Source organism: Leucoraja erinacea, chromosome 16 (assembly GCF_028641065.1).
Source record: "Leucoraja erinacea ecotype New England chromosome 16, Leri_hhj_1, whole genome shotgun sequence".
NCBI lineage: Eukaryota > Metazoa > Chordata > Chondrichthyes > Rajiformes > Rajidae > Leucoraja > Leucoraja erinaceus.
The window spans coordinates 4,302,680-4,322,630 of record NC_073392.1 but is presented as its reverse complement, the minus strand read 5'-3'; the positions used below and the strand labels follow the sequence as shown (position 1 = coordinate 4,322,630).

Below are 19,951 nucleotides of genomic sequence, written 5' to 3'. Positions count from 1 at the left end.
TCCTACCGCTGTGCCACTGTTGTGTGTAGTTTTCTCGTTGCTGCAGGGAGGTAAAATGTCACGGCAAAAAAAAAAATCAAGATTCCAAATGTTCAACAAAGGTTCGCCTCACCGACCCATAGGTCACATATTTAATTTCCTATGCCGTGTCCCTCTTTAATTTGACATTCCAACTCGTATTGATTCTCACATGTTTTTGGAAAAAACAGCAATTGATTCTATGTCATTTTACAAATTTGTCATGAAATTCTAAAGCCCATCTGTAAGCCCCTCAGATGCCACTATCGTATCTGCTTCCACCACCGCAGCGTGTCAGATACGTTCCACTCTGTCTGAATAAAAGATTCCCTGTACATTTTTTAGCTTTCCGCCGAAGCCCGTCTAAAGACTTACCCTTATTCACAACTATCTTGGAACTCACCAAGTTGTGATCACTGTTTCCTTAATGAAACGCCAGTACAGTTTTGTTTATTGTCACGTGTAGCGAGGTACAGTGAAAAGCTTTAGTAGTCTTGCCATTCATCATTCACCATTCATCTTGCCTGCCCCATTCCACCCACATCCCCCCCAATAAACTATAAATGCGAGTAACAGCTAAGTAATAGCTCCCGCACTGAAGATAATTATTCCAATACATTTCTCCAATTATTTTTATGTGGTGACCTTTTATTTACTTTTTATTAATTGTAAATAAATGCTCCATAAAAATCATGCCTCCATTGCAACTTTCATAATTTCCCATAGGCTGCTACATGATAATGAAAAATGAGGCAAATTAACTGGAATGGGATTGCAGCATTTATTTATATTCTCCCATGTCTCAGTTTGAGAGCTTGGTCGGGCTGCTTGGACAATTTCTTATTGTCTGGTCATGGTGATTGCTCAGTATGTTGGCAGTTGCTTTGTCTTAAGGCTTTGTGTGGTGGTTATAGACACAACTAGAACAGTGCTGAAGGACCTCAACCTGTAGAAATTACTGGTGTAACTGCTACATTTTATCTGAAGAAGGGTCCCAACCCGAAACATTGCCTAGGCCTGTCTTCCAGAGAAGGTGCCTGATCTGCTGAGTTAAGGGCTGTTCCACTTTCACGACCTAATTCACCACCTTTTTTACTTGTGGACATTTTTCATCAAGTTGAAAAAACGCCCCGACCTACTTGATGCCTCGAGTACCTACGACTAGCATCACGACTTCCTACGACCCCGTGACGACCATGCTGCGAGTACGAGTCGAGGGCAAACTCGGCAGCGGTTGTGAATTAGGTCGTGAAAGTAGGACAGGCCCTTTACTGCAACATTCTTTGTCTTTGTTTTATTAATTAGCAACTGCTGTTCCTAGTGTTTACCGCTCTGTACTGTTTGTGATGTTTATGTAGAATATTTTGTCATCTGAAATGCTTTCTTCACGGTATACTTTGCAACGTTCATATTCAAACACAGCACAGTTTACAAATTCCATCCATTGTCATGTTACAGTTAGTAATGATTTTAAAATACAATATTATATTTATTTGATTGCTTATGGGCAGTGGTGTAGCTGGTAGAACTACTGCCTGAAGATGCCGGAGGTACATGGGTTTGATTCTGACCTCGGGTGCTGTCTGTGTGGAGTTTGCATGTTCTCCATGTGGCTGCATGTGCTTCGTCTAGATACTCCAGTTTCTTCCTACATCTCAAAAACATGCAGGTGAATTGGCCTCTTTAAATTGCCCCCGGTGTGTGTAACATTATACTAGTGTGAACGGGCGACATATACATGGTGTTTCTATGTTGTATCTCTAAATTAAACCAAACTAAACTATGCAGTTTCTAAAAATGTTGAAGATTTCAAAAGATAGATTTCATTAATTTTATCAATTATTTTTAAATAATTAAATGACCGTGTGTCAACTTTATAAATATTCATAAATCAGGACAAAATAATTACCTATATATTTTTCTGCACGAGGAATCTAAAATAGAGTATTAAATTAACTTTATGCATGATTCAATTAAAGGAAGTAAAGTGTCATCCATTCTGTGTTTCAGGTCATTTCACGCTGTCTTTCAGTACTTACTCCCAACCAGTTCTCTTGGCGATTAGCGACTGCCCTTACGTGAGAGAAAGGGGCAATAATTCAAATATAGCAAAGTGTCACCCTCAGTAAATGGGTTTCTCTTGCTACTGATTAAAGGATGGATCTGACCTCGATACTGGACATAACCTCTCTTCTTCAAATGACATCAGTGGATGTAGGGATAGATCTAGCATCCATCCAAGCTGGGTTTTAAATGTCTTCAGGATGACACTATTATCTGCAGTGCTTCCTTGGTGGGGGACTTCAGTTTATATTCTGCAGCCCAATATCATGCATTGGGTTTTGTAACACACACACACTACCCTGACTCTAGTAGCAAGTCAGTCTCATGGACAACGACATGAACCATTTGGTCCCATCTATCACGTGAGCTGCATCTTTGTTTTCCAAGCAGAGATTTATTTCACTTTAAATAGTTCTGATTTTGATAACCTAGATTAGTATCAGGGGAATTCAGGACTTCCTGACGGGTGTGTGAGGAGTGCTGAATACAGTTACTGTTTGGAAATGTTTATGGTGACACATTGGCAGCAGAATTAAACATCTGTCGCAGCTAACTTCTGCTCCACAACATGGGTGGTTTTATTTACAGGGCAATTAGTCTTGACATATTATTACCAATGCCTGGATTAGGGGCTATTAGCTACTGGGTGACTGAGGTTAGACTAACTAGGATTGTTTTCTTGGATTGTTGCGGAGATAGAAGGAAAAAAATTATAAGCGGCTTAGATAGTGTAGACAGTCAAAACCTTTTCCCTAGGATTGAAACATGAAATACTAGAGGGCACAGCTTTAGGTGCAAGGGGTAAAGTTTAAAGAAGATGTATGTGGCACTTTTCTTACGCAGAGGGTGATGAGTGCTTGGAACACACTTCCAGAGGTGGTGTTGAAGGCAGATACAATAGTGGCATTCAAGAGACATTTGGATATGCATTTCGATATGCAGGGAATGGAGGGATGTGTGACACAGACATTGTGCTGTACTTTTCCATCATCAATGTTCTATATTTTAGTTTGAAGACAGTTCTGGTGAAGAGTCTTCAACCTGAAATGTTGCCTCTGTGTCCCTTCCCACAGCTGTGGCCTGACCGACATTTTCTGTTTTTATTTCAGTATATGTTCTATGTAGTTCTAGTTCAAATACGTATGAAGGCATACGTAGCAAATTAGGAGCATGCCACTCAAGCCTGTTTTAACAATGAGTTCTATTGTTTGCTCATAAAGACTTACACCTCTGAAGGTGAGCAGCTAGTGAGCAGTCGTGATGGAGAAACATTTGTGAGTCAATTTCACACTCGCAAATGGCAGCATAGATCCGGACACTGTTACAAGACCGTGTACAGAGAAAGATCTGCCTGTGTTGAGAGTCTGGATACAGGTTGATTGATTAATTCAAAGATAGAGCATGGATATCGGCCTTTCAGCCCACTGAGTCCACGCTGAGTATTGATCAGCCGTTCACACTAGTTCTATATTATCCCACTTTCCCCTACACCCCCTTCACACTAGGGTAATTTTTTTTTTTTACAAAGGCCAATTAACTGACAAACCTGCCCAACCTGTGAGGAAACCGGGGCACCTGGAGGAAACCCACGTGGTCATATTATTAACATGTAAACTTCACACAAGAGCTCAGGATCGAACACGGGTCCCCGGCACTTCGAAGCAGCCACTCTACCACTGCGACCAGAATAAATCGGGCAACATGGATAGAGCGGCGGGGGGGGGGGGGCGCATCTCTGTAAAGACGTGATCACGTACATTGTACAGCGGAGGACAAGGGTAAGGACTCCAGTAGGGTTGGCTAGGTTTAGGTTTTTTATTGTCACGTGTACCGAGGTTCAGTGAAAAGTATTTTTCTGCATGCTGTGCAAATGGATCAGATAATACTATACAGAAATACAATCAAACCAAACTGAAGTAGAATCGATAGAGCAGAGAGGAATATACAGAGTGCGTAATATATTTCTCAGCATGGTAGGGCATCAGTTTCATAGCTACAGAAGAAAGTTAAATTGTACAGTGAAATGCTTCTGTATTGGCAGCCGCCGCTCAGTGTTAAGGTTTATGGAGCCTAATTTGGCGCAGAGGCGTTTGTGGAGTTTGGAACCTATCCATTTCTTGCAGCTAATTCATTTACACACCTGGGGTCCCAAACAGGAGACGGCATCACATGGCCAACTTCCCATCCTCAGTTGCAGCTTCAAGCAGCTTCTACCCGAGGCTGAGAGTGGCAGTGGAAGATCTCACGGCCCAAACGCAGCTTGTTACTGTGAAGATCAAGTCTATTCGCCAGCTTCAGATAGCGGTGATGGAAGGAACTTACATGTTACCACTACGGGCTAGCTTGCTGTCCTCCACCTTGATGTACTTTACTGGGGGACAGATTTACCTTCTATGAAAGGGTCAGCATTTAGAGATACGTGGGGCAGGTTTTTTATACAGACGGTGGTGGATACCTGGAACACGCTGCCAGGGGTGGTGGTGTTCTATGAAAGGGTCCAGCATTTAGAGATACGTGGGGGTGTGTGTGTGGGGGGGTGGGGGGGGGGGTGGGAGGGGGGGGGGAACTTTTTAAATCTCTCCCTGCACAGACGGTGGTGTTGTCGTACCGCAACGGAACACGCTGCCAGGGGTGGTGGTGGAGGCAGATATGAGCGGTAGTGGCGTTTGCAAAGGCTGCTGCGGGTAGGTGGGCACATGGACATGCGGGGAATGGAGGAATATGGATCACGTGCAGACTGATGAGTAATTTATCTTGACATCATGTTTGGCACAGCATTGTGGGCTGAAGGGCCTGCTCCTGTGCTGCCCTGTTCTGTGTTCTATGTTATTTCTGGAGGATTATATCCATGCTCTCAAGAGAGAGCTAGACAGGGCTCTTAAAGATAGCGGAGTCAAGGGATATAGGGAGATGGCAGGAATGGGGTACTGATTGGGGATGATCAGCAATGATCACATTGAATGGCGGTGATGGCTCAAAGGGCCGAATGGCCTACTCCTGCACCTACTGTCTATTGTCTATTGTCTCAACCTGCCACGGTTAATGCCTTACACTTTAATGTTTAAGAAGGAACTGCAGATGCTGGAAAACCAAAGGTACACAAAAATGCTGGAGAAACTCAGCGGGTGCAGTAGCAGCATCTATGGCTTTCCTTCGCTCCATAGATGCTGCTGCACCCGCTGAGTTCCTCCAGCATTTTTGTGTACCTTACACTTTAATGCCTTACATTAGGTTAAGCAGTGCAAGGGAAATAAATTGTGCAACAACTTACCTTAATTTATGATTTCAATTCTTGATAGATTTTCATTTTATGCATTGGGATGAGTGAAAATTACATGGAAGAAATTCTCAAAACATGACAATATTTGAATGACGACCTGTGATTTAAAGTGGCCAATTAGTCATGGAATAGTGCAGCACAGAAATAACCTTTGACCTACCAAGTCTGAGCTGACTATCAACCACGAATATACACCAAATCTAATTTAATCTTTAAAAAAAAATTCTCACCACACTAAATGACATTACATATCTACGTACTTGGGGCAAATGACCAATCGGCCCACATGTCTTTGGTGTGCGGGGGAAAAAAAACGCATGATGTGACAGGGGGAACTTGCAAACTCCACACAGAGTGTACCAGAGGTCAGGAATAAAAGCAGTTCTCTGGCCCTGTGAGGCAGCAGCTCTAGCCGCTGCATAACTGTGCTTTAAAAGCTTAAATATGTCGATGCTTACAACACACAAGGATGTTTCATCCCAACATTTCTCCTCGTGAACATAAACTACACAATCCCGTTTTCTTGAAATGTTTAGTGTAAAAAAGATAAAACACTTTCAGTTTAGATTCCATTTCATCAATAAAAAGAATGTCTAAATAGTTTATGTTTAATCAGTTTGCTTATGTTAATTGGGGCCCAGTCAGAAGTGATTTGACCTGCACAAAGATGTTTGAACAAGATTTCAAGAACTCAATACCAAGTCAATACTGAAGACAAGCAGATGTTTAGTTTAGACACAAAGTGCTGGAGTAACTCAACAGGTCAGGCAACATCTCTGGAGGAGTTCAGTTCAGTTTAGTTTAGGTTCAGCAATCCAGCACAGAAACAGGCCCACACTTTGATACATCAAGACACATCAAGTTCATACTAGTTCTGCGTTATTCCACCTTCACGTCCACTCCCTACGCACCAGGGGCATTTTTTTTCACAGCGGCCAATTAACCTACAAACCTGCTCGTCTTTGGGTTGTGGGAGGAAACCGGAGCACCCGGCCGAATGCAATCACAGGGAGAACGTGCAAACTCCTCATGGACAGCAGCCAAGGTCTGGATTGAAATCCGGGTCTATGGCTCCATGAGGCAGCAGCTCTACCAGCTGCGCCATTGTGCAGTAAAAAATAGTTTTCACTACTGACCAAACAAAAACTTAAAAGAAAAAGACTGTGAGATTAGTTAGACAATCTAGTTTTAATGTGTTGTATTGTAAATGGGAAACATTAATTTCCTGCAGCTATGATGTAAATGAGGGATGAAATGAGTTGATCATCAGTGTGATCGTCAGTATTATCCTATGGGATCTTTGGTGCGGAGATGGAAGCCGGTTACGGAAATGGGGCCTTAAATTACCCATGACCGTACTATGTCTTTTTCGTCGAGTGGACTATCTTGCTCGCTATAGGTTCATTGGTTGATTCTGTGTGTTGCAGCCATTTTGTGCAGTTCTTTACTCAGCAGGTCGGCCATCTTAGCACGCTGCAGCACATTCTTCAACGAGGCGTCCGATTCCTTGAGAATCGCCTGCTGGATGAATGCGTGCTGGCAGCCCATGACCAGTCTACCCTGCAACGCATTGCCTTGGCACTTTTCGCAGCATTGAGTTTTAAAATCACATGCCTTTGCCTTGGTGCGAAGTTCGGCAAGAAATTTGGTAATCGATTGCCCTTCCTGTTGCACCGTCTGGTAGAAATCAAAGCGAGCTGCGAGGAAATTTCGACTTTCTTCGAAATGCAGCTGCAAAGCGGTTGTGATTTGACTCCAGGATTTCTCGGTGTAGTGGTCAGTGTTTGGCCTTGCATTGGATTTGCATTGGAATGTAAAAGTAGGAAGCTAAAATTGAAGATTTGTTTATTATTGTTACGCGTTCCGAGATACAGTGAAAAGCTTTTGTTTGCATGCTATCCAGGCAAAGAATACTACAAATGGATACAATCTAGCCATCCACATAAAGAGTACAACATTTAGTGCAATGATATAACATTGAGGTCCGATAAGGTCATCATATTATTGAGAGTAGGCATTCAGACAACACTCCATAAAGAAAAGCATAGACTGGAATGTGATACACAACAACTGTGCATATTACAGTTCAGATTCTGTCAGAGTGCATGCTGAGTGGTTTATCAGATGAACTACAAGAATTCAAAGTTTTTAAAGGTCTTTTATTGTGGCGTGTACCAATTAATGTACAGCGATATGCAAATTACCATGCAGCCATACGGAAAAAAAAGCAACAAGACACACAACTACATAAAAGTTACCATAAACATCCACCAATGGGGATTCCCCACAATCCGCACTGTGACGGAAGGCAAAAAAATTCAATCTTCTTCCTCTTTACTCTCCCGCGGTCGGGGCAATCGAACCGTCCGTCAGGGCGATCAACGCTCCTGCAGCTGCCGGTCGAAACTCCCATGGTTTGGAGTTCCCGAAGTCGGTCTCTGACTAGAGACCGCAGCTCCTTGATGTTAGGTCCGCGAGCACCCGTGGTTGGAGCTCCGAGGTCGATCCCTGGCAAAGGGATCGCGGGCTCCGTGATGTTAAAGTCCCGCAGGCACCCGTGGTGGAGCTCTCGATATCGGTATCCAGCAAAGGCTGATAACTCCTCGATGTTAGGCCGCAGCGTGGACGGAGATACAATACGGAAAAAAATCGCATCTCCGTCGAGGTAGGAAATTAGAAAAAAGTTTATTTCCCTCCCCCATGCTATAGAACACTAAAAACATACATTATCACATACTATTAAACAAAAAGAAGGAAAGGACAGGCAGACTGTTGGCGAGGCAGCCATTGTTCTTTATCCAGTGTTCTTTATCAATGAGTGTCCGTGGGTCAGCATTGTTCTTTGTTGTGTTGTTGTGACTTCAATGGCTTCAATCCCCAAGCTGTTGAGTTACCACACATGAACTGAGGGACATTCATATTTTCTGTGTTATCAATCATAGTGTTGCATCGTCGGTTTAAATGCCACTCAGTTGATTAGTGCAGTCGGCATGAGTGCCCGTGTAATTTAAGCAATAAACTTCAAGGTTCAGTTTAAGGATTATGAAAATTGGGTTTTACCAACTGTAAAATTGCTGCCAGAAGTTGCATGTTGTGGATTTTGAACTCAGCCTGATGGCCTCATGTTTAAACCCACAGTCTCAAGTCAAGCCGTGATAATGTTCCAAAGATGCTTGACGATTATGATGAAAGGGGGAAAAAAGAATATTTCGAGACGGTAACGCGAACTCGACGGGAGAAATTCGTGTCATTTCTTTGCATCATTTATTTGTTTAATGAGAAATTAAAGGCTCTAATGAAGCTGGGAATGTTCATTACCATTGCTGTAATAATATTGACAGTCGTGTGACCTACAGTTCCTTAATTTAACTTTGAACGCACATTGATGTAACATGCAGAGACAAAGTGAATGTCTCGAGCATGGAGAGATGTTCTGCTGTTGTGTCGTTTTGGTTTAGATGTTAGGTGTAGTCTATTTTCTTTGTGATCCTTGAACTTCCTTGACTGCTTACAATGAAGATGTGTTGGTGTGTCCGATCAGAGTTGTGGAGCGCTACCGAGACCTTCGACCAGAGGAAATCACCGACTTGTTCCAGACAAGCCAAAAAGTGGCAAAGGTTGTGGAGCAACATTTCAAAGGGACATCTTTGACCATTGCCATCCAGGTTTGTGATTGCTTTTAATAATGAGTGACTTGAAAAATATTCATTCCGTATGATTGATGAAGTACTTATTAACGACCATGACATTGAGGAATATGAAGCATGTGAGTTTCTGTCGGTGTTGCCCAGTCGATAGACGGAATGATTTCTACTACTGCATCTCCACCTACTACCGCTCAGTCCGCATGGACACACCTGGTCTCCCAGTTGCTGAACACTTTCATTCTCCATCCCATTCCCACACTGACCTTTCTGTCCTTGGTCTCCTCCATTGTCAGAGTGAGGCTAAATGCAAATTGGAGGAACAGCATCTCATATTTTGCTTGGGCAACTTACAGTCCAGTGGTATGAATATTGATTTCTCTAACCGAATAACCCCAGCCATCCTCCACCACCCAGCTTCTCATTTTCACCCAACAAATATCTAACAATGGCCTGTTTCCTTTAGCATTGTTACATTTTGGCATAGCTTTCATTCATTGTTCTTCATCTCTCTACATCATCTTGTATATCTCCCTTTCCCCTGACTAGTCTGAAGAAGGGTCTCGACCCGAAACGTCACCCATTCCTTCTCTCCAGAGATGATGCCTGTCCCGCTGAGTTACTCCAGCATTTTGTGTCTACATTCGATGCTGCCTAACCCGCTGAGTTACTCCAGCTTTTTGCGTCTATCTTCGGTTTAAACCAGCATCTGCAGTTCCTTCCTACACACTGCAGATTTCCTGTTGTTTCATATCACTGTTCACTGAGTGTTCCTATGTGTGGCTGTCAAAGTGATGGAGGTTCACTTCTGTGCAAATGCATTGAAAATGGAAGCCATCTCCAAACATATGGTTTTGGTCAATTCTGGCATTGTCCCAGCAGATTAAATTGATTATTCAGTGGAAGAAAAACAATCAACTGAAAGATAAAGGCAGATTGGCAAAAGATGAAAGCAGCTAGCCATCTGCAGCTCATCGTTTTACATTTTTGACCAAGTGCTGCTCTTTCTGCTGTTGCCAATGCAAGGCGCTTCCATCATGCAATTTCCTTCAGTACACAACCTTCTTCCTTTGTTGCCAGAAGCAAAATATTGCAGGTGCCGATGAAAAGCATAGTACTTGGCACAGCACAGCACAGCACAAAAACAGGCCCGTCAGCCAACAATGTCCATGCCTAACATGATGGCAAATTGAACTAATCTCCGCTGCCGCACGTGATCAATATCCCTCCATATCAATGTGCCTTTTTGAAAAGCCTCTTAAACACCACTAACACATCTGCCCTCACCAGCACCCTTGACAGCACATTCCAAGCAGCTACCACCATCTGTGTAAAAATATCTTGCCCTGCACGTCACCTTTAAACTTTGCCCCTCTCACCTTAAAGTTATGCCCTCTTTTTCATTGACATTTTCACCCTGGGGGGTGGGGGAGTTTCTGACTGTTAATCCACATTATGCCTCATAATTTTAGATACTCCTGTCAGGTTTCCCCTCAACCTCCGGCGTTCCAGGGAAAACAACCCAAGTCTGAATGAAATATTTCTGTGATTAAGTTCTACTTAAATTGGCAAGTAAGAAGTAGGGAAAGAAAATTGGGTTGGTGTGGCTGTAAACCTGTTTCCATCCAAGATCAAAGGTGAACTTCACAAGAATTTTGGACTGGACTTCCCACGGGTGTAGTCACCACACTTGACCTGGGAGACAAAGGTTTTGTTTGTAAGTGATCCATTACAAAGTCTGGAGTGAACCATTAGTCCTTTATTAAGATCATACAGAGAGAACGTTGTACACAGCTGTGCTCATCACATCAGCTCACGCAATAACTACTGTAGCATATCGGGAGGCTGTCAAACGTACAGTACTCACGATGACCAAAACCCGGACTGGATTATATGGTGGAAAGTGTGACATGCATAATATGTGTAGTGGAGATGATATGGGCATGGATTCATATGGTTCATCTACAGGTTCCAGTCCCATGATTGAATTAAAGAATTGAAACAACATGGAACCAGGCCTTTGACCCACCGAGTCCACACTGACCACCCGTTGACACTAGTTCTATGTTATTCCACTTTCACATCCACTCCCTACACATTTAGGGGCAATTTACAGAGACCAATTAGCCGACAATCCCACACATCTTAGGGATGTGGGAGGAAATCAGAGCAGCCGGAGGATAGCCATACGATCGGTCACAGGGCAAACGTCACAAAGAAGATGGGGGCCAACTGCAAACTGATGCAGACAGAGAAGGACATGTGGGGTTTAATGTGGAAGAGAATGTGAAATTGATTGGAAGGGCAAATGGTGTAAACATTGGTGCGTAGGTGGCTGGGAGTGCTGGAAGCAGTTGGAGGACAGGAGAGATTCACTGGGTTGAACCCAAATGTAGTTTCCTCATTTAAAAAAAATAAACCTTGTCAAGTCTAATTTAATTATCACATGTACTGATAACAGAAGAATGGAATTTGCCTTGGCATTGCAGGCTTGTAAACACAATACACATCGATAATATATAATAAATGATACAGTATATTATTTATACATTATTTTAAACAATAATAATATTAATGTGCTTATGCAGCAATATTATTATATGTAATATATAAATTAATAATCATGATACTGGTGGGAAAAAACAAAGACCTCAGAGGTTTGGTGTTGAAGGTTACGCTGGAGTTTCGGAGAATAAGATGCAATCTCTTTGAAAAGTACATCAAGTTCTCAGAGGAACAGATAGAGTGGATGTTGAGAGTCTTGTTGGAGAATACAAGAAGCAGGGTATGTAATCTCAGGATAGGAGGCAGCCATTTAAGGCAGTGTTGAACTATTCTGTAGCGGGAAGTTTGTGAGGCTTTGGAATCGTACACCCTGGGCTCTGGATACTCGCTCGGTGAATGGCAGCCAGCATATTCAAGGTTGAGATCAATTCCTTTCATGTTCAAAGATTTAGCAAAAGATATGAGGATCAGGTGGTGATTAGGACTAAAAGGTGGAGGATTAGCCTTGAATGTATTGAATCGTAGAGCATGCCCACTGATGCCACTGTTGTTTACTTTTCTAGTTTAGCCTCTCCGTCTAGCTGGTCGCTGGGCAGGAAATATTATTAGCTATTTTTAATGAGATCTTGCAGTATGTTTGCCAGGAGCCTAAACTTTCCAGCGTCAGAATTTTCTGATTTCAACTTCCTCCATCTATCCCTTATAAAAATCGCAGCTATTGTAGCAGAGTGGCACGATGGAACAGCAGTAGAGATGCTGCCTTAAAGCATTTGCAGTGCTGGAGATCTGGGTTCAACCCTGAGTACGGGTGCTGTCTGTACGGAGTTTGTACGTTCTCCCAGTGACCCCGCGTGGGGTTTTCTCCGAGATCTTTGTTTTCCTCCTACACTGCCAAGGTTAATTTGCTTGGTATTAAGTGTAAACTGTCCCTAGTGTGTGTAGGATTGTGTTAGTGTGTGGTGATCGCTGGTCAGTACAGACTCAGTGGGCTGAAGGGCCTGTTTCCGTGTTGTATCTCTAAATTAAACACTACATTAAACTATTAGGTCATAGAACATGGAGTATGCTACAGTACAACAATGGAATAGGCCCTTCAGTCTACAATGCCCATAGCTAGCATGACGCAGGTTAAACTAATCTCCCAACCTGCAAATTCAATGCTAGCATTTATATCAAGAGGACTGGAATACAAAAACAGAGATGTCATGCTGAGGCTCCATGTGCAAAAAGGACGGGTTGCACCTTAACTGGAGGGGGACCAATATTCTGGCAGGCAAGTTTGCCAGTGCTACACGGGTGGGTTTAAACTTAATATTGGGGGGTCAACAATGTGGAAGCGCATGCGTGCAGTTAACTGGCAAGAGAGAGCAGGAAAGGTCACGTTTAAACTAACATGGCAGGAGGATAGGAACCAATGCAGGGAGACACAGGGCCATAAAATGAGGGCAGAAGCAAAAGGTAGAAGGGAGAAAAGACAAACCTGAAAGCTTTGTGTCTTAATGTGAGGAGCATTCGTAGTAAGGTGGATGAATTGAATGCGCAGTTAGTTGTTAACAGATATGATATAGTTGGGATTATGGAGACATGGCTCCAGGGTGACCAAGGCTGGGAGCTCAACATGCAAGGGTATTCGATATTCAGGAAGGATAGACAGAACGGAAGAGGAGGTGGGGTGGCATTGCTGGTTAAAGAGGAGATAAATGTCAGAGGAAATTGGTCAGAGGAAGCAGCAAACCGGAGGACTGGGAGAAATTTAGAACTCAACAGAGAACAAAGGTGTTAATTAAGAAGGGGAAAATAAAGCATGAAAGAAAGCTTGTGGGGAATATAAAAACTGACTGTAAAACCTTCTTTAGATATGTGGATGAAAAGATTAGTGAAGACAAATGTAGGCCCCTTACAGTCAGAAATGGGTGAATTTATAATGGCCAAATAAGGAAATGGCAGAGCAGTTAAACGAGTACTTTGGTTCACTCTTCACTGAGGAAGACACAAACAATCTCCCAGAAATACTATGGGATGGAGGATCTAACGTGATGGAGGAACTGAAGGGAATTCACATTAGTCATGAAATGGTGTTGGGTAAACTGTTGGGACTGAAGGCAGATAAATCCCCAGGGCCTGATGGTCTGCATCCCAGACTCAAGAGGTGGCCCTAGAAATCGTGAATGCATTATAATGTGGATAAATGTGAGGTTATCCACTTCGGTGGCAAGAACAGGAAGGCAGATTATTACCTATGGTGTTCAAGAAGGAACTGCAGATGCTGGAAAATCGAAGGTGGACAAAAATGCTGGAGAATCTCAGGGGGTGAGGCAGCATCTATGGAGCCAAGCAACTAGGCAACGTTTCGGGTCGAAACCCAATGATGTCATATTAAGAAAAGGGGAGGTGCAACAAGACCTGGGTGTGCTTGTACATCAGTCCCTGTAAGCATGCAGGTACAGCAGGCAGTGAAGAAGGAAAATGGCATGTTGGCTTTCATAGCGAGACAATTTGAGTATAGGAGCAAGGATGTCCTACTGCAGTTGTACAGGGCCCTGGTGAGACAGCACCTGGAATATTGTGGAAGTGCAGTGTAGGTTCACCAGGTTAATTCCCGGGATTGCGGGACTGACATATGATGAAAGAATTGATCGACTGGGCATATTTTCACTGGAATTTAGAAGGATGAGAGGTGATCTTATAGAAACCTACAACATTCTTAAGGTATTGGACAGGCGAGATGCAGGAAAAATGTTCCCGATGTTGGGGGAGTCCAGAACCAGTCGTCACTGTTTAAGAATAAGGGGTTGACCTCATCCTAGGACTGAGATGAGAAAAAAACATTTCAGCCAGAGAGTTGTGAAACTGTGTGCCTCAGAAGGCAGTGGAGGCCAATTCTCTGGATGCTTTCAAGAGAGAGTTAGATGGAGCTCTTAAAGATAGTGGAGTGAAGGGATATGGGGAAAAGCAGGAATAGGGTGCTGATTCTGGATGATCAGCCACGATCATATTGAATGGCAGTGCTGGCTCGAATGGCCGAATAAACTACTCCTGCACCTACTTCTATGTTTCTTAAGTCAGAGGGTAGTTAAACTGTGAAATTCATTGCCACGAGGGCTGTGGAGGCCGAGTCAGTGGATGGTTTTAAGGCAGAGTTAGACAAGTTCTTGATCAGAATGGATGTCAAGGGTTATGGGGAGAAGGCAGGGAAATGGGATTAAGTGGCAGAGATCAGCCATCATTGAATGGCGGAGTAGACTTGATGGGCAGAATGGCCTGATTCTACTCTTGTAACTTTGTGAACATGATCCATATCACTACATTCCCCACATGTCCATGTGCCTATCCAAATGTCTTTTAAATGACACAGTCATATCTGCCTCCACCACCACCTCAGACAGCACCTGGAGAAACCCCTGAAGACGGGTTTCGGCCCGAAATGTTGCCTATTGCCTTCGCTCCATAGATGCTGTTGCACCCGCTGAGTTTCTCCAGCACTTTTGTCTACCTTCGATTTTCCAGCATCTGCAGTTCCTTCTTAAACTGCAGTCAGCGGGTTCCAGACACCCACCGCTCTCTGTGTAAAAAATGTTGCCCCTCTAGTCAAATATTTGTGTTTAAATAGAAATGAGAAATAATAATTTAAAAAATATGTACATCATTTTAACACAAGATAATTACGGTAGACTGCAAATGAATTAAGCAATGTAATAGAATGATGCTAATTTCATTGAGCTATTTAATTTTTCACTGTGAGTTTCTATTTTTGATTACATTAATACATTTCAACAGGCTTTGTAAGAAAAAGATTCATTATCATAAACTTTCGGGAGGTAAAACTGCTTTCGAAAAAAACATTATTGCTCATGTTTAGAGTGAGATTAGTTTAGTATAGAAAAGTTTAGAAATTAGTTTAGAAACAGGCCCTTTCACACACCGAGTCTACACCGACCACTGATCATCCGTTCACACTAGTGCTATGTTATCCCATTGTCTTATCCAATAACAGCCACCAATAGACACCCATTAACCTACAAACCCACACATCTTTGGGATGCAGGAGGAAATCGGAGCATCCGGAAGAAACTCATGTAGTCGCATGAAGAACGTGCAAATTCCACACAGGCAGAACCTGTAGTCAGGATGGAACCAGGTTTCCAGTGCTGTGAGGCAGCAGCTTTACCCTCTGCGCCACTGTGCCGCCATGCACTGCTCAATGCATCTACAAAACTGATTCCAATCGCATTCAGCTGGTGAATCTTAAACTGTTTTTCAACTGAGTACTTTAATTGGCTGTCACCACATTATTGTGAACCATTAGTACCCCTTGCTTATCTCTTCTTCCTTCTTGTAGGATGGTCCTGAAGCTGGGCAGACCGTGAAAGTGAGTAATTTTTAATATTAGTTTATACTGCTTATACTGAAGATATGATTCCTTTGTTGGGACTGAGTTATGAGTCCATTCAGTTACATAACTGTCATATTATCGTTTAAAAGCTTAATTGTTTTAGCAGTAGAACACTGTCTTGCCAAGAAAATTGATTTAATATTTATTCAGGTGTTCTTCAGGAAAGAATTGGGAACTAAATTAGCCACTGAAATTGGATTGGATGATTAACCCATGTCTATTTCCGCTGGTTAATTGCTAAACATATCTGTACTCAGCCAGCACTAACTAACGTGATCTCTTCCTTGCACTCATCAGTCTAGGGGTCAACAGTATAATTTGCTGGCACCGATCAAAGTTAGCCTCTCCTTCCTTCAAGGGGAAAAGCATGTGTTTTATTTCCTGTGCCGGTGTAGGAAGGTGATCCTTTCAGACAAGGGTTCCCAACCTGGGGTAAATGTACCACCAGGGGGGTAAATTTGTTGATTCTGAATTTGTACATATTTTGTCTCATTGACTGACTGTGTTTGGTTCTGGTATACACTGGTATCTGTTCATCATTAGTTGTTCATAAGTAAGTGAAAATAACATTGTTATGTGCGATTAAAGTTGCCAGGGGTAAACGGGACGAAAAAGGTTGGGAACCCCTGCTTTAAGATTTTGTCTTGTGTACCGAGATACTGCGTGTGCCATCTAATCAACTCGGATAATACTACACGTGAATATATTCAAGCCAAACAGTTCCACAGTTGTAGTCAAGGGAAAAATACCAGGACACAAAGTACTGGAGTAACTCAGTGTGTCAGGCAGCATTTGTGGAGGGAATGGAGTTATTGGTTGGGACCCTTCTTCAAGTTTGAAAAAGGGACACGACCCGAAACGTCATCTCTCCATTCCCTCCACGGATGTTGCCTGGCCCACTGAGTGCTTCCAACACTTCATACATTGATCGAGAGGATTGAGATCGCCATTCCATCTCTGAGTTTCTGACTTGATATCCAGGTAATGTCTGGCATTTTCCCGTTGTGTAGATTCTGGGGGCCCACTCCCACCGAAGTAAAGTAAACCACTGTGGTCAAAAAGAGTCACGGTCAGGGAAGGAATAATCATGTTGCTCTCTTTCAGACTAACAATCAGCCTGATCTTTTATTGTTATTTCTTGTTATTTTCCTCGGTAAAGAAACAACAGAAAGTGTGTGTGTTTAGCCACCCCAAAGTGTCTTACATCCAATGAAGATCGTGTGATCAGAATAAAGTCATTCACCAAGATGGTGGCGCTGCCTTAGCAGCTGCGGCTCGCCTGCAGTCCGTCTGTTTTTTTTTCTTTTTTGTGTTATTCTTTTGTTCTGTTTTAGTTCATTTTTGGTTTATTGTGTATGTGTGTGGGTGGGGGGGAGAAAACATGTTTTTGGTCTCTTATTTCGGGGGGATGCGACATCTCTTGTCGTATCCCCCGTCTCCGTCTCCGTCTCCGCCTGCGCCGAGGCCTAATAGCGGGGCTGGCGGCCTCGGAGCTGGGGCAGCGGCGACCCGACCTCGGAGCGGGCAGCGGCAGTGGCGACCCGACCTCACGGCGGGCAGCGGCAGCAGCAGCAGCAATCCGACCTCGGAGGATCGGCTGCGGGCCCGGTGGACGACATCGTCGGGAGCTCGCAGGTCCCAAGTTGGTGACCTGTTCTCCGGAGCTCCCGCAACAACAGCTGCGTCCTCTGGACTGGAGGGCCGCAGCTTCGGCGGCTTCGACCACCCCGGGCCGCGAGGTTGAACCGGCCCGTTCGCGGAGCTTGGATTTAGCCGCAGGACTGACATTACTTACCATCACCCGACGGGGTCACAACATCAGAAGCCTGGATCGCCTCGGCGCAGAGGGAGCATAAGAAGGGAAGAGACAAAGACTTAAGAGTTTTGCCTTCCATCACAGTGAGGAGTATTCAACTCACTGTGGTGGATGTGTTAATTTGTGTTTTTTGTGTGTTTTTGTCATTTTTTACCGCAAGGTCTGAATAACAATAAAGGCTACTTTGACTTTGACTTTCAGCCCATCAAGTCCACTCCGCCATTCAATCATGGCTGATCTATCTCTCCCTCCTAACCACAGAATGAAAAACTTGCCATGGAGAGACACAAAATGCTGGAGTAACTCAACGAGTCAGGCAGCATCACTGGAGATTATAGTTAGGTGATATATCTTCAGGATCCAGACCCGTCATGAATGCCACATGTCCATGTTCTCCAGTGATGCTGCCTGATCCACTAAGTTACTCCAGCAATTTGTGTCTTTCCTCGGTCAACCAGCATCTGCAGTTCCTTGTTTCTACAGAAGAACCAGTCATGTCTGGTCAATGTTGTAACATAGGGAAAACAGTGGGCACTTTACTCCTTGTATACGTTCCCACAAACAACGAGCCGATCACCAGGTAATCTGTTGAGGCTTGGTGGCCAAGACATTTTTTTTTGGGGGGGGGAGAGAAATCTCCAAAGCTTTTCTTGAAAATACTTTCTGTGTTATTTTGAAATCCACCACAGAGAGTAGACAGAGCCCTGGTTTAATGTTTCATCCACAAGACAGCACTTCTGAAGGTGCCTTCAGTACTGCACTCAACTGCCAGAGTAAATTACATGCTCAATTCCCTGGAGTGATACTTCTATCCACAACCTTCTGATGCACAGACGTGATTCCATTCTGCAATAAAAAACAAAAAAACATACATTTCTGACATTAATATTCACGACCTTGCTGGTATTAGCTGCTGATTTTTTTTTTTTTTTTTTTTTTTTTTTCTCTTTGGCTAGAATCCCTAATTAATTAAACATAATTGGCTTAGAAGAGACTTAACAAGCAGTACCTGCAAATGTTCAGGATTGCGATGATTTCCCTGGGGCACTGGGTAAAGTATAAAAAGCTTCACAGAATCAAAACTCTGCCAGATGAGAATCTTTGAAAGTTTGATAGTTGGCAGAATGGATAGGAAGTGCAGAGAGATGTGGCTCTGTGATCTGTCCACGCTTAACATCTGAGTAGCAGCTGCTGTCTGTGTGCTGGATGTCTGCATTCTATCTCCCTGCATCGCCCTGTGTCAGTGTGCTAAACTGCAATATTTCTCAACTTCTGCCTAATCTTGGAATGATGTTTAAGAAGGAACTGCAGATGCTGGAAAATCGAAGGTACACAAAAGTGCTGGAGAAACTCAGCAATACATTAAGCGATACAGTTTAGAGAATCATACAAATAATTACAGAATATAGACAATAGACATTAGGTGCAGGAGTAGGCCATTCGGCCCTTCGAGCCAGCACCACTATTCAATGTGATCATGGCTGATCATCCCCAATCAATGCCCCGTTCCTGCCTTCTCCCCATATCCCCTGACTCCACTATCTATAAGAGCCCTATCTAGCTCTCTCTTGAAAGTATCCAGAGAACCGGTCTCCACCGCCCTCTGAGGCAGAGAATTCCACAGACTCACAACTCTCTGTGAGAAAAAGTGTTTCCTCGTCTCCGTTCTAAATGTCTTACCCCTTATTCTTAAACTGTGCCCCCTGGTTCTGGACTCCACCAACATCGGGAACATGTTTCCTGCCTCTAGCGTGTCCAAACCCTTAATAATCTTAGTGTTTAAGAAGGAACTGCAGATGCTGGAGAATCGAAGGTTACACAAAAAAGCTGGAGAAACTCAGCGGGTGCAGCAGCATCTATGGAGCGAAGGAAATAGGCAACGTTTCGGGCCCGAAACGTTGCCTATTTCCTTCGCTCCATAGATGCTGCTGCACCCGCTGAGTTTCTCCAGCACTTTTGTCTAATCTCGGAATGAGCCAGATTCAAACGTTCACCAACTTGATCTCTAGTTTTGTTGCACTGAGAGTGCTTGCCTCACTCTGTTGTACCTCGTAACAATCTTCTAAAGATATTTGAGTTCAGTTTAGTTCATTGTCACGTGTACCGAGGTACAGTGAAAAGCTTTTGTTGCGTGGTATCCAGTTAGGGGAAAGACAATACATAATCACAATTGAGCCATTTACAGCGTACAGATAGATACATGATAAGGGAATACCATGAGGCTCTTCAAT

The 19,951-nt window shown here is 43.5% G+C and overlaps 1 protein-coding gene across 1 annotated transcript in view; it reads left to right on the top strand.

Annotated features, from left to right (window-relative positions):
- Positions 1-19,951, top strand: part of fhit (fragile histidine triad diadenosine triphosphatase) — a 709,572-nt gene that overhangs the window by 414,512 nt on the left and 275,109 nt on the right. The window contains exons 3-4 of the mRNA XM_055647581.1: positions 8,882-9,027; positions 15,851-15,880. Coding sequence (XP_055503556.1) covers positions 8,882-9,027; positions 15,851-15,880 — 176 coding nt within the window. The remainder of the gene's footprint in view (positions 1-8,881; positions 9,028-15,850; positions 15,881-19,951) is intronic.